The sequence below is a fragment of the Podarcis liolepis genome (assembly GCF_965112155.1).
Source record: "Podarcis liolepis genome assembly, chromosome: 5".
Lineage (NCBI taxonomy): Eukaryota > Metazoa > Chordata > Lepidosauria > Squamata > Lacertidae > Podarcis > Podarcis liolepis.
This window is the reverse complement of record NC_139556.1, coordinates 46,825,590-46,841,104: the sequence shown is the minus strand read 5'-3', so window position 1 is coordinate 46,841,104 and position 15,515 is coordinate 46,825,590. Positions and strand designations below refer to the sequence as shown.

General features: G+C 38.5%; 1 protein-coding gene across 5 annotated transcripts in view; it reads left to right on the top strand.

The window, feature by feature from the left end:
• The window catches only part of EDRF1 (erythroid differentiation regulatory factor 1), a 32,884-nt gene extending 19,292 nt beyond the window's left edge, over positions 1 to 13,592 (top strand). For 4 of the 5 annotated variants that reach the window (XM_083506106.1, XM_083506104.1, XM_083506103.1 and 1 more), the window contains 9 exons: positions 147 to 347; positions 1,452 to 1,670; positions 3,083 to 3,306; positions 4,827 to 4,985; positions 6,211 to 6,360; positions 6,912 to 7,065; positions 7,270 to 7,385; positions 8,033 to 8,199; positions 12,681 to 13,592. In XM_083506106.1, coding sequence (XP_083362232.1) covers positions 147 to 347; positions 1,452 to 1,670; positions 3,083 to 3,306; positions 4,827 to 4,985; positions 6,211 to 6,360; positions 6,912 to 7,065; positions 7,270 to 7,385; positions 8,033 to 8,199; positions 12,681 to 12,852 — 1,562 coding nt within the window. In that variant the 3' untranslated portion in view covers positions 12,853 to 13,592. The remainder of the gene's footprint in view (positions 1 to 146; positions 348 to 1,451; positions 1,671 to 3,082; positions 3,307 to 4,826; positions 4,986 to 6,210; positions 6,361 to 6,911; positions 7,066 to 7,269; positions 7,386 to 8,032; positions 8,200 to 12,680) is intronic. The other variant, XR_014526886.1, reaches the window with a different exon arrangement.
• Positions 13,593 to 15,515: the final 1,923 nt, after the last annotated feature.

Below are 15,515 nucleotides of genomic sequence, written 5' to 3'. Positions count from 1 at the left end.
TTTATGGAATTTATATACCATCCTATATCTGGAGGTCTCAGGGGAGTTCACAGAAAAGATTGTACATGTGCACAGTTTCTTTGTGTGGCTTCATATCAAAAAGGCATCCTGTTCACTGGCTTCCTTTCTTACTTCCCTCCAACTAGATACATATTGCTGCCTCTGCACCAACATGCTTTCTGAAGTACTCCTGTTTCTTTGTCAGAGTTTAACTCTTTGTGGTGATATCCAACTAATGCTGGCCCAGAATGCAAACAACAGAGCTGCATATCTTGAAGAGTATAACTATCAAACAAAAGAAGATCAGGAAATACTACATAGTCTTCACAGAGAATCCAGTTGCCAAGGTAATGATTTAGCGTCTGAATTACAGTGTATTCAGCTAATTGGTTCTTTATTTACTCCTGATGTTTATACACCATATTTCACTGTACAGGATTACAAAGTGGTCTACAACAATCTGTAAAGCAATACATAAAATAATGCTATGTTTAAAACCAAAGGCTACAGGTGGAACCAAAAAGGTAAAGGTAAAAGCATAAGGGGCATCAACGCAGTTGTAAGGTTGGGTTGTATATATTTGTAGCATAGCTTTTGGAAGGTCCTGTTCAAAATAGGAGAGAGGTATTTGCAGGTGGAGTCAACATTCTTGGTCAAGATGCTGCTGATCCCATCCTTTCTTCTCCCCTTGCTCTGTCTTCTTAAAAGACATGACAAATGCCCTGGACCAAAATAATATTTGCATAAACTTTAAAATGTATCACACTTGGCAGAGGATGGAGACCCTTGTTGGTTTCATCCATTGGCAGCAGTTTTTGCTGAAGGTCTGTAAGTTACCATGGCATCTAAATGCAGACAGTGGTGATAAGACTATACGAGACAAATATAGACAGTGCTGAAGTCCCTGTGGAATGATAGTTTTCACTCTCTGGATGTCCCCTGCTTAAACTACTGAGTACAGGTGTTGGCTTCGCAGCTGCAGGGTTCAGACAATTGCTCCACTCCTTTGAGGAATGGGGGTTAAGGGGCCAGGTGAGCTAGTCCTGCCCTTGTCACCATGCCCCATTTTCTGCATGTAAAGAAGTGGGTAGCAATCCTCTGTACAAGGGCAGTGCTTAACTGTGTGGCCCCACAACTGAACACCTACTCACCCAGAATAGGGCATAGAGAGAATTTTCTTATTTCTAACCATATAGCAATGTTCCAGACAGTACTCAAAATGAAAACGGCCACCGAAAGGTTTTTTTCGCATTCATAAAATTAAATCAATATAAAGTATTTTTATAACAAAACCATTCATTTTGCAGAGCTTTTAAAAGCTGTAAAGTTCTTTATACACAGATATAATCTCTTGAGTGGCTGTTGTCAATTGTTTCGAATACACTTTTATGGTTCTTTAGAAATAGCGATATAGCAAAAATTTACAGTGGTGTGTTAATTTTCTCTTCTAGTATTTTCTTGGGCTACTGACTTGTCTACAGATTTGGAATGCCAGCTTTCAATTAGCTGCAAATGCTATGAGGCAGCTAATGAAATTTTGCTTTTTAGTAATTTAAAAGGGCAGAATCCAGAACAATATACACAAGTGCTGAAGAGAATGGGTAACATCCGAAATGAAATTGGAGTATTTTACATGAACCAAGCTGCTGCTTTACAGAGTGAAAGAGGGGGCAAGTATATTTATCTCTTTCTATTTAACTACACACACACACACACACACACACACAGAGAGAGAGAGAGAGAGAGAGAGAGAGAGTTTTCTACTGGTGTTTTAATTTTTGTTAGATGTAGGATTTTTAATGATCTGAAAGAAGACTAGAATTGGAAGATACGGTGAAGATCATGGTTTATTGTGCAGTACAAAGTAAATTCAGTTTTTGGAAACTGCCCTATATATCCTAAAGTTAATTGAAACAAAAGCCCTGCAGTGGAGATGGAACCACTTCCATCACAAGGGACTGGTACAGACTTAACATAACCATTGCCAACCACAGCAAAATGATTGGGAACAGGGGATTGAATCTCCTCCCCCTCCTCCCCTGACACTTTCCTTGAATGCCAAGCTGTGTTCAAATCTAGCTTAATACAGAACTTGCATTAGTGGTAATCATTACTAATGTTTAGGTTACTCATAGTAATTTATTTAAAAACTGACAAATTTGAACTTTTTTGCTGTGGGGTGGGGTAAACAGATGCAGTGTGTGGCCCTGCAGCCTTGTGCCATCCCTTCATAGGTAAGGGACAGGCTGCATTACATCTGCTCTGGCCTGTACAATTGCTTGGCACTAACACTTGGAATTAATTGAAGATAAGGATTTGAAACATTTTTTCTCTCTAAATTAGTGCTGACATATAAGCTAGAGGCCTAGATTTTGTTTTGTTTTTTTCCAGTCTGTATGCCATAAATATGACCAATAGTGTTTTCAGGTCTATTGTGCAGAAAAGGTAGAAGAGAATATGTACCAAAGGGAAGATTCTTTTAGAAAATCATATAGGCTAAATGTTTCTTTATAACCAGGCCTTTGGCTGATTAAGCATTCTGTAGGCGTTTTGGTGTGTTTGTGGGAAGTGGGGTTATTGGTTTGCTTTTGTTTTATTATGTATTTTGTATTCTCATTTTGTATTTGTATGCTGTGAACCTTTGGATAAAGGTCAGTATACAAATTTAATAAAGAAGAAGATTTAAAATTGGTTTCCCTGTTGAACACTAGTTTCTTCAACAGGATTTTGCTAAATTTGAATATAATTATTTATAGTGGGGGGGACTAAGATCACTTTGTTTTTCAATGTTTTTCAATGCTGGAGTAGTTGGTGAAATATTCTCTTTGGAGACATCTTCCCTTTCTGGAGGTAATTGTCCTTATGGGTTCTATAAAATTACATTTAGGTCCTTTAATGTAGCACTTTTTGAGCCACTATAAATAAGATAATACAGTTCTCGCTGGCAGCCATCTTGGAAGCCATATTTCTGAGAAGAAAGACTGTACTTAAATTTCAGAATGGCATTAAAATAGCTAATCCATGGAAGTACACATACTACTGATTTCTTAAAATGTACCTCTTTCTCTTTCTGCTGTTCTAGAGAACAAAACTGTATCTGCAGCAGAACAGCAACTTTGGAAGAAAAGCTTCTCTTGTTTCGAAAAAGGGATTCAAAACTTTGAATCCATTGATGATGCAACCAATGCTGCTCTTCTCTTGTGTAATATGGGAAGATTAATGCGGATTTGTGCTCATGCTCACTGTGCTGCTGCAGTAGACTTCAAAAGAGAATTTTCCCATGAAGAGGCTCTTTATTATAATAAGGTAACAACCACCCCAATCATCTTAAGCTGATTGCAATTCCTAGATAGAAGAGTAGGTCTCTACTGTGATTAGTGGATGCTCAGACATACAGAAATCCTATGTTGCCTTTTTGAAATGAATATTTATTGAGTATTTCTGTCTTGGATTTAGATTATATGTCTATGTAAGTTTAGTTCCAAAAATATAAGAAATTTTTACAGTGGTACCTCAGGTTAAGTACTTAATTTGTTCTGGAGGTCCGTTCTTAACCTGAAACTGTTCTTTTTTTATATATATATAAAATTTTTTATTGGTTTTACAGATTTTTTAAACACAAACAAACACATAAAAAGACATACAAACACGTATAATTTCATAGCATTTTTTCATAAACTTCTTTTCCGGGACTCCCCCGTACCCCCCCTTTCTGCATCCCAATGACCAAAGTATTTTTTAGCAACTTCTAAATATACTTTAACCTGAAACTGTTCTTAACCTGAAGCACCACTTTAGCTGATGGGGCCTCCTGCTGCTGCCACGCCGCCGGAGCACGATTTCTGTTCTCATCCTGAAGCAAAGTTCTTAAAGTACTATTTCTGGGTTAGCGGAGTCTGTAACCTGAAGTGTATGTAACCTGAAGCGTATGTAACCCGAGGTACCACTGTACTAGAATAGGGATGAAATAAGCTTTTAAATATCTTCACTCTGAAGATCCATTTCATATTCCTTTTCCACTGGCTCATTTCTACAAGTTACTGCTTGTCTAATCGGTCTACTCATGAGAATAATGTGATGTCAGTTAAGGATCTTACAGAACTCTCAGTGGCAGCTCAGTTGTAATGAGAGGCGGCTATTGTGTTCATGCCCTGCTTTCCTAAGGCATCCATGAGAATGCATTGTTGGACTAGATGAGACTTTGGGGTCTAATCCAGCAAGGCTCGCACATTCTTAGCTTTTTTGGTTGTGCTTTTTTGCATGCCCTGTAGCCTTCCTCATGAAAGATGCAGCTAAAACATCTGTGGGTACTCTTATCTGATGTTACTTAATACTTATTTGAGTAATCTGCTAGTGTAAATAGGCAAGTAAATATTCTGAACCGACATGGTCTCACCAAGTTAATCAAAACTTTCTTGTTTAGAATCAAACCCTTGATACTGAGGGGAACAATAGAGACCATGGTTAGTGGACATGTACTTCTCACAGAGTTGTTCAGCCTGTTTCTACTTTTATAAAAGGTACAGCATTGGGGGGACGAGTATAGGAGGTTCAGATTGCAATTGAGTTCATTGGATAATGTATGGAGAATATTTAAATTAGCAGTGAAAATGTTCACTTATCAGTGTACATGCTGCCAGAGGGGCTAAAATACTAAAGTGATAATTATGTTTAATAATAGGTCATATGCTGTTCAATTATTGCAGACACCCTGTATTCAGAATCAATAAGTATTCAGTACCTACTATGCGTCTTGACGTAAATATTAGTAATGAATACAAGCCTGCCAACAACTTATTTTACTATGCAATGATTGAATTCTGTAGGCTGTTGACTACTATCTGAAGGCCTTGAGGTCCCTGGGTGAAAGGGAAGTTCATCCTGCTGTTTGGGATTCTGTCAACTGGGAGCTGTCTACCACCTACTTTACTATGGCAACTCTGCTGCAAGATTATGCTCCCTTATCCAGAAAGGCTCAAGAACAGGTAACTGTGTGTGTGTGTGTGTGTGTGTGTGTGTGTGTGTGTGTGTGTGTTAAGAACTAACCATTCCTGTAGCAGTTAAAATAGAAAAAAGGAAGAATGACTCAGATTCATGTTGAATACAGTGGTACCTCGGGTTAAATACTTAATTCGTTCTGGAGGTCTGTTCTTAACCTGAAACTGTTCTTAACCTGAAGCACCACTTTAGCTAATGGGGCCTCCTGCTCCCGGAGCACGATTTCTGTTCTCATCCTGAAGCAAAGTTCTGAACCCAAGGTACTATTTCTCAGTTAGCGGAGTCTGTAACCTGAAGTGTATGTAACCCAAGGTACCACTGCATAGCATTTGAACCATCAATAGAAAAATTAGGTGTTCATGATGATGATTGCTGCAAGAATGGTTTCTTTCTTAGCTATATAGGCTTTTTACTTACCTTGAGCAAATACTATTGCATGCATCCCTGTCCTTTCTGAAGCCCACACTCTGGTAGCAGCCATATGTATCTATGATGACAGATCAATGGTAGATTGTGGCATCCTGCATAGTGTTGTACAAATGTTAATTATTCTTTGATGATCTCTCGTAGCCGAGTAAGATTGTCTACCATGAATTTGGTCTTAACAGTGTGTCCGTGACTGTAGAGGCCAATTCTGGATCCACGCGTCCTTCCACAGTGGAGACATAGGTTCCCAGACAGGAGTTGATCACTGCGAAGATTTGCCTTCCTCTTAGCATGTTTTTCCCTTTCGTCCTGAGTTTGTGCTTCTTCAAAGTCCATGATGCCTTTGGTAAAGGCTATTCTCCAATTGGAGCACTCGCAGGCCAGTGTTTCCCAATTATCTGTGCTTATACTGCATTTTTAAAGATTTGCCTTGAGAGCATCTTTAAACTTCTTTTGTTGTCTACCGGCATTTTGTTTTCCATTCTTAAGTTGGGAATGGAGTAGTTGCTTTGGAAAATGATAATCAGGCATCTGAACAGCATGATCAGTCCAGTGAAGTTAATGTTGAAGAATCATTGTTTCTACACTGGTGATCTTTGCTTCTTCCAGTACACTGACATTAGTTCACCTGTCTTCCCTGTATAAATGTTATGGGCGTAGGAGCAGTATTTCTTAATTTTTCTTATTCATGAAAATAAATAATGCCAAATACTCTATTTTGAGAAATTCATGTATTGCAAGGTATTACAAATTACAAATTTTGAAAGCTTTTTCTTTGTGTGTTAGATAGAAAAAGAAGTTAGCGAGTCAATGATGAAATCCTTGAAATATTGTGATGTTGACACAGTGTCTGCACGGCAGCCCCTTTGCCAGTACCGGGCAGCTACAGTTCATCACAGGCTGGCTTCCATGTATCACAGCTGTTTGAGAAACCAGGTATTTGTCCAAAGAGAACCTATAATAATGTGCCTCTGATGGTGCACACTTAATATATATTGGTTAGTAGATATCTCTCATGTAAACAGAGGGGCATAGTGTTTTATTTTTTAAGCATAGGTTTGTTACATTTTTTAAAGTGTGAATTTCTGACTTGTTGATTTATGATTGATTTATGGCCACATCAATGTCTGCATGACAATATTGGTTTTTCTAGTAGTTGGTAAACTTCTTTTATTCTCAGAATTTATGCTAGCCTTGATACATCAGCAGTAGCCTCATTGTGTGGTACTCTGGCAGGAAGATGTTACTACATCCAGTAGGTTTCTAAGCATATCTAATAGCATGTATATTTTTATAAAAAGAATCTTGTAAAATAGTCAAAAGGAGAAATTGATTTCATATGCTTCCTGCTAAATATGTATTTTCTGTAAATATTTAAGCAGTTATGTAGTGAGCATTGTTAAAGGGGGGATATGCTTTACCATAATACATAAAACTATGCTTTTTATTCACCTGAACAAATTTTAAACAATATTTTTTTGTTAAAGGTTGGTGATGAACATCAGCGGAAACAGCATAGAGTACTAGTAGATCTTCATTACAGTAAAGCTGTGAAGTTTTTTCACCTCCTGAAGGATGTGCCATGTGAGCTTCTTCGCGTACAGCTGGAAAGAGTAGCATTTGCAGAATTTCAGATGGCAAGTAAGTTGAACAGTTGCTCTATTCTGAATAAATATTATCCAAACTTTTTTTTCAAAAATAACTAATGAACAGCAGTTCCCTGGGATGAAACAGAATTTGCTAATTGGTTCACTGGACTTGTCTTAAACTCAAAATATTATTAGACAAAGAATTTGGTAATTGACAAGTACTTAGTATATTAATATCATTCTTATCTACTTCTAGGTCAAAATAGCAGTGCTGGAAAACTAAAGACTTTGTCTGGGGCTTTGGATATAATGATAAAGACCCAGTCTGTGTTTCAGCTCATCAGAAAGGAACTTGTTGTTGAATTTGAACAGGTAAACTACTTGTGGTGCCCCGCAAGACGAATGCCTCGCAAGACGGAAAACTCGCTAGACGAAAGGGTTTTGTGGTTTTTGAGCTGCTTCGCAAGACAAATTTCCCTATGGGCTTGCTTCGCAAGACGAAAACGTTTTGCAAGTTTGTTTCCTTTTTCTTAACACCGTTAATACAGTTGTGACTTGACTTCGAGGAGCAACTCATAGAACACGGTGTGGTAGCCTTTTTTGAGGTTTTTGTTGATTTTTGAAGCTTTTCCAAAACTTTTCCGACACCGTGCTTCGCAAGACAAAAAATTCGCTAGACGAAAAAACTCGCGGAACGAATTAATTTCGTCTTGCGAGGCACCACTGTATTATTATTATTTAGATGTTTGTGGTTCTGTCATGTTACATGATTATTTACACTGGTTTAGAATTGAGTAAAATATATGTGTTTGAATGGTTGTGTTATACTTAATGTCTGTATTTTTAAATACCCCCCAGCAGCTTTTTTAAAATTTCCCTATAATTACATAATTACATACGTGTGCTGATACATAACTCTTTGTTTGTTTGTTTGTTTGAGTAAATCTGTATACTACTTTTCAAAACCAAAGATGCTCCCCAAAGCAGCTCACAGTGGTTTTTTTGTCCTTTCTGTTTAGAGACTTGAGGATAACAAAAGCAATGTGGAAAGTGTGCCTGCTGAAGACTCATCCACTAGCCTCAATAAGGAGGAAATTGTAAAACTCCTTGGTATATTTGAGTCTCGATTGTCTTTCCTCCTTCTTCAGTCCATCAAACTGCTTACATCAACTAAAAGGAAAGTTGGGTAAGTCAGTATATGGTACTATTTATCTTAACTCCTTTGCTTTGCATGAATTGTTTTTTATTGCGCTTTGGATCCAAACTATATCATTTACAGAAAGAGAGTAGCAATAGCATTGTTCTGCAGAGTTCACTCAGTGCTATAGCAGATGAGGTTTGTAGTAGTACTACATAAACAGAGCCATTTGGGGATTTAGTTTTTTGTGCATTTCTTGCACAACCCTGTAGAATGATGTGTAAAAGATTCGTTCCTTGAAGAGCATATTGACATCTAGCCAAGAACTTTGTTTTGCCTTTTAAGCCTATTGTGTATTGCAGGGCTGTCCAACTTCCAAGAGACTGCAATCTATTCCCACTATAAAAAAACTGCCAGCGATCTACCCAATGGATTGACCAAAGTTGTTTTTTAGGGAGCCAAAGCTGTTGAGCTCCGCCCCCCTTTGCTACATTAGTGAGGGTCCAAAGGCAGACCAGGAGCTAACTCAGACATTCCACAATCATCTAGTATATCGTGATTGACGTGTAGGACACGCCTGGTGTATTGTATTAATTTTATGTTTGGCGTATTTGGGAAAATGTTTTGTGTATCGGCCTTTCGTGATGATACCATGTATTCAGTTGGGAATAGAGAAGAATTGGCATTGATGTTTCTGTAGGAAAGGCATTACCATTGCTTATGGTGCCTACAAGGATCAAGCAATCTCTGTTTACCTGCACTTACAATAAGCCTGCAGCTCAGGAGGAGGAGGGAGGAAAAGAGAGTAAATAAAACACATGCTGTTGCTGTGAGGTAAAGCTCACTCTGTATGTAAGCCCTGGTAGATAGTACAAAATATCTGTTGTTTTTCCCAGCTTTAAGATTATATTATGTTCATAGAGCTAGGCAAAAAGAAAATTGGGTTTTGATTTTTATTTGTGCAAGGAAATTGCAAGAGTAACTTGGAGTGCCAGTCACTTACAAATCTATCCACATGGAATTGTTAACTTAGAAAGCTCTGAAGTTGTGTTGGCATGTGTGCTAAATATAGTATAGCAACTACAGTATTCCAAGTGTAAAGAAGCTTCATGGGGCAAGATGATCAATACACGATAGGACAGAGTAATAGCAGAGTGTTTGCTGTGCTTCTCTTTTTTCAGTTTTTGTATTAGAATTCTGAGTCTCCACAAGGTGGCAGTATAAATACAGAAGGCCAAAACGTAGGGGGTTTTCCCCCCCAGAATAACTCATTTACTATATAATATGTTAGCACTTGTAATTGTTCATGGTGTAGTATATTGTGCAGATTTGGAAAGGCTAATAATGTCATGGAAAAATATTTAGATTTTTGTGTATTCTACTCTTTGAATTACTAGTAATTCTCTTTAGCTTTTTCTAAAGCATGGGCACATCAATCCCAGCTACATCATTTTTAAATCTTAATTTTTCAAGCTTCCCAAAAATGACAGCAGAAGGGTGCTGTAGCCATTTCATTGTAGCTGGAGCCGCATCAGAATTGTACTTCTGCCATATCCGTGCTCAGTTTTCTCAACCTCATAATGTTGTCATTTATTATTACCATGTATTTATTTATAGACAAAAATGGTTTCATGGTGATTGCAGGAGTATAAAACAAGTAGAAAGCAACATAATTATAATTAAAACAAAAGAAACAAAACCCAGTGATCCAGTATTAAACCTCCCTCCCTCCCTCCCTCCCTCCCTCTCTCTCTCTCTCACACACACACAAATATACAACAACAGCATGATCACTAGCACAATTTTCAACAGGGTCACACCCGTTTTTTCCTGGCAAAGCTTGTCATGCAGGGCAACCAAGCCAGTTTTAGTGCAGAACTCATGTCTAAACCCTGATTGAAATAGAGCCGGACAATTAAGTCTCATCCAAAAGTAGCCACAGAGAATACTGCTCAAAGGATAGGTTTTGCCTGCATGTTATAATTATCCTTTATTAACTGACATTTTATCATCTTCAGTCTCCTTAGTGGGTATGATGTCATATTCCTGCCTTTTTATAAATACAAATGAGTTTTTAGATCTTACTCTATTTTAGTTTTATGTTTGTTTATGCTTACTTCTTGTAAAAAAAGAACTAATTAAAGTTCAATAAGTAATGATAAATGATGCTGTTGTATAGTACCCCTATATATCAACAAGAGCAAGGGCCACTGTAGTAATATTACGGCTGCCAGGGACTGCTGCTCCCGGGGACTATGGTTGGATCTGAGTGTATGGTCACCACTTGTGGTTATGTGTCGGACGCGGGTGGCATTGTGGTCTAAACCACCGAGCCTCTTGGGCTTGCCGATTGGAAGGTCAGTGGTTCGAATCCATGCAACGGGGTGAGCTCCTGTTGCGCAGTCCCAGCTCCTGCCAACCTAGCAGTTCGAAAGCATGCCAGTGCGTAAATAAATACCGCTCTGGTGGGAAGGTAAACAGCGTTTCCATGCGCTGCTCTGGTTTCAGTGTTCCATTGCGCCAGAGGCAGCTTAGTCATGCTGGCCACATGACCTGGAACAACTGTCTGCAGACAAACGCTGCCTCAGCCTGAAAGTAAGATGAAGCGCTGCAACCCCAGAGTCGCCTTTGAGAGGACTTAACCGTCCAGGGGTCCTTTACCTTTTACCTATGTGTCGGTGCTGGGATATTACCAGCTAGTAATACTGTGGCCTCGTAAGCTTGAGTTGTTAGGCATTTTGTAGGGGAATCAGCTTAATATTGAATGTGGTGATCCAGTTCACACATGCACACTGTTACTCAGGAGTTACTGATTTGCAGCTGAATGTATGAACAGACACTGTTTAAAGCATAATTCTAAAGTGCTGTGTGTGATTGTATGCTCCTCCACAGTTGAATCAAAAAGTCACGATGTGATCATTACAGCTTGTTTTTAGTCAGTTGATAAAAGAGAGGCATCCCTAATAGAAAAGAGGACACAAAGGGAAGTAGAACAGAATTGCTATAAAGGACAAAGCACATTGGTATATATAGTCACTGTGCCATGTTGAATGTGTGCTCAGAAAGTTAAATTGGCTTAGAGAGCTAAGGTCACTTTCAACTCCATTGTGAGGCTTCTAATGGACCCTTTGAGTTAATAATTCTGTAGTGAAAGATCAGGGGTGTAAAGAGGTAAGCCTCGTCAGACATTTGATTGTGTTTTCTCCCCTGCTGCTAAATGTTTGGAACACCTGAAGCTTTTAACTATGAGAATGTAACTGCAGACAAATTGGGGTGGGGGGAGAGTGGTATCTCCAGAATGGGGTGTTTAGCTAGGAGGCTTAGATATTGGGAACTACTAACCAGCTTTATGTATCATTTGGAATGCATATGCATCATCAGTGGAATATCAATGCATAAACCATCTATAATAGAGCAATGCATGGATAAAATAGCTGCTCTCTCAATTATAAAATAACTTTGCTGTTTGGCAATGAAACAGTTTTAAAAGACTTATTAAAATAAATACTTAGTTCTGGATATTCTAATAGAATTCATTGGAATTTTAAATTTACTAACTGGTTTGTCTGCATAATAAATAAAGCTGTCAATTCTATTTGCCAAATGTTAGGAATTTAATTGCTTCTTGCTTTCTTGGATCAAAGTATTTCCAGTGGCAATGCTTTCTCTGTATAGTTCTGGATAATGCCAGCTGTGGCAGTTGTTCATTTTTGAGCACATTTTATTAGTGTCTAAAAAGAGATGGAGAACTTGCACTAACAAAAGCAAAAGATCTAAGCTTATTCAACACACCTGAGTTCCTCTGACAATTAGCATTGTGATGAAGCATGATGAAAGAGAAAGGTTTTTCTAAAAAGTATTAATGTAGAGGTACACAGAGGCTGGTGCATACAATGAGCTATTGTGGTGAACCCAAGTAATTGAAAAATAAGTTGCCATTAAAGGAGAATGTAATAAATGGAAAGATTCAACCGTGACAAAAGTGAGATTCCATTAGCACTCGGAAAGTGTAAGTGTTGCACACTTTTGAGTTGCACTGATGAGAACATGAAAAACAGGATAAATGGTATTTGCTCCAGGTGGAAGGAGGATGAATTGTGGTCCTGCTGTCTCCCAAGGGTTACTGCTCAGCTAAATTCCCCTCTATTTGCTCACAGTACAGGATCTTCCCTTGCACTTAAACCTATTTTCCTATGATAGAGGTAAGGGAAAGAATATGCTAATAGGCCCCTTGTGTCCGCATGATTAAGGAGGATGTGGTAGTGGTAAAAGTCTAAGTGGATAGGTTTTGATCCAACATACTGCAAGCAGAGTTCTGCCACCCCAAAGAAAGCTGCTCCTGGGGTAAAGGATGTGACACAAGAGGCTTCATTTGGCAGGGCGAATATGTGTAAATCAGGGGATCTTCTCTTTGCACAAATAAACGTGCATCTCACACACATTATTGCTCTGTTGGAGCCAAGCCATTATCTGCAGACTTTGTTTATGCATCAAGTACTAGATTAACCTAGTTCCCCCCTTTCTTCCAGAGGTAACAGTGAAGAAGAAGAAATTCTTAAGACCAATAAGAATGTTTATTCACTTCTCTTGCGATCAGCAGCAAATAAAAACCTGACTCTGCTAGAAAGAACGGAAGTTGTTTTAAGCTTATTGGAAAAGCTGACTCAGGGTAATGAAGGCAATAATCTGGGAATTCAGTGACCCACCTTAATGCTTGTACATGTTGCAACCATTGAATCAGTGCCTTGCTCAAAAAGGGATTTGTGGTTCTCTTCCATAGATTGCCTGCTTTATTTATATTGTTCCATATTTATAAGTTTGTACAGTTGGAAAATAAAACTATTGTTACCCTTTGAATGCTGTTATGAATTAGCATATATTTTTGTTTTTACACTTCTGGTTTTGTTTTGAAATGCTCAAAGAGAAATGTACAGTTAGTTTATTTAATCTGAACTGTAATGGGCTTTGTATTGTTGCAAAGCAGAATGGTTTTGCTAACACTCTACTCTGTTTCACCAGGGGTGGGGAACATGGGCCCCTACAGCTGTTGTTGGACTCCCAACCCTCAGCATTTGTGACCACTGGCTGCATTGGCTGGGCCTGATGGGAACTGGAGTCCTGTCACATCTCAAAGGCCACAGATTCCCCACCCTTGTGTTACAGCAAAAGTCCCCTTTGCTGTTACTTTCCACTATGCATTCTCTGCTAAGCAAAACGTCCGTGAAAGGCACATGCCAGCAGTATTAATTAAAACCATAACATTACAATTACAGATTCCTCCAAAAATGTGCCTTTTGCACTCCAATGCAAACACTTTAAATAGACATTACTCTGAGAAATGAAATGGGCTTGTTTGTACCTCACTGTCACTTTTTCAGAAATGTGAATAAACAGTTGTATATTGAAGAAATTTTATTAAAAATTTATCCCAGTGGTCAGCATTTCATTTCTGTTGTCTCATTTTCCTCCCAGAAAACCTCAAAGGTATCAGTGCATACAAAGGTTGCTGTGTTGGTTCTTTTGTTTGTTCTTTTGTAGAGGTTTGTAACACCATCAGGGAACACAAGTTTCTTTTAAAAAGGAATATTGTTGCATTGCACAATAATCTCATTCCGCAAATGGCTACCATTTTGCCTAACCAAATATTCCGAGTAACTTGAAAGATTGCTCATTCTTGCTTTTCCACAGAATCACTTTCTGTTGCCTGCTGTGTCTTCTCTTGTGTATGACCGACAGGCTATATTATCTTGTATTATTTATTAGGCGTCATATGCAATGTTCAAAATTGTGACCCTATGGTGTCTTTGCATGTTCTAATTCGGCTCAGATACTCACTGCATGATATGACTGAGCTACCAACCAATAGTTCTCTCATCTTATTCTGAGTCATTTTGACTCATTGGCTTGGATCCAAACTTTTATTTTGCTCTTGGGGTTTGGGGAACCCTTGAGCGGTGTGGAGAGCTGCAGGCAGCCAAGGGAACATGGTTTCTTCTATAAAGGCTACACTATGTTGGTTATTAGCAACCTGATTCTGTAAGCATTTTCTACATAGTAGCTATATAGATATTTCAGTGAATTATATTTTTTTAAATTTGCAGCTCCAAAAAGATGTATAGTCCTTATCTGGACCACCTGGAGTGCATTTTAAGCATCACTTCCTTTGGCAGTTTGATACGGAGTTGTTTCCAGCTGCAGAGAACATTTTGTGCAATGGGACAGTTCTCTTCCTTTCTTTTGTCCCCCATATACCCATGGGATATGCTGTGGGCTAAATTGTCTGGGCCTGCAGTGGGAGGGCATAATTGTCCCAAAGCAGGTAGGGAAATCTTGCACAAGATTCTTCTGCCCAATACCTGGTGATTCACCTCCATCCTGTTCTGGATAACACAGCCCACAATGTTTGGTAGGTCCTGCTGAGTATCTAGAGAGACTTTTTGTGGGGGGTTGGGGTGGGGAGAAGGAAAGGGAGATCAAATGAGCTACCTTAACTTGTGCTTGTGCAATGTTCAATACATCTCATGAGCACAAGAACTTTGCTACAGGTAAGCTTGGAGAACACTTGTGGATTTTCCTCTAATAATTGGAATTTACCTTTTTTAAAAAGATGTTAAATGAAAGGCCACTTCATAAGTAGTACCAATAGATTGTATTACCACCAATGTAAATAATGTGAGATAACCAGCTTTGTATAACCAATATGCTTAAGTCTAATTAATGCATGAAGGGGTTAAAACCAGAGTAAGCTCTCCTGCCATGCTTCTTGAAACTTGGGAGGGACTAGCTTATCAAGCCTTTGTTCCATCACTCTACCCAAGATGCTCAGGATGTAAAGAGATCCAAGCTGGTTGTTCCAAGCTCAGATTTCATGGCTCTAACTTTCTTGAGTTCATATATCAATAATTTAGGAACTTTCGCCAATGTAACTAAACCAAGTTTTACTGTCTGCAACCTTTTCTGACTGCTGTATGGAAAAGCACACGAACCTGACCCGTGGGGAGTTTGTAAGTAAACCATTTTTAACTTAACCAAATGTGTGTCTTTTCTATGCTAAGGGAAGAGGGAAGTTTTGAAACTCGCAAGGATATATTTTAAAGGTCTAGCAGCCTGTATTTCCACACTTTAATATTCTGCATATGTGGCGATTTTAAAACCTCTGCTGGGGTTTTTGCCCCAAACCTGGATGTTAGCATTCAGGAATTCTCTTTCCTATATGCCTATTTTATTTTTTGCCGCCAACAAATAAAAGTACTTTACAATTCTGTTGGTGGCGTCTTGCCTACATTATCATCTTAATGAGAGTGATATTTTTGATATTCAGCATTTTATGTCAAGCAGAGTAATAGTGATTGTTTATATGTATG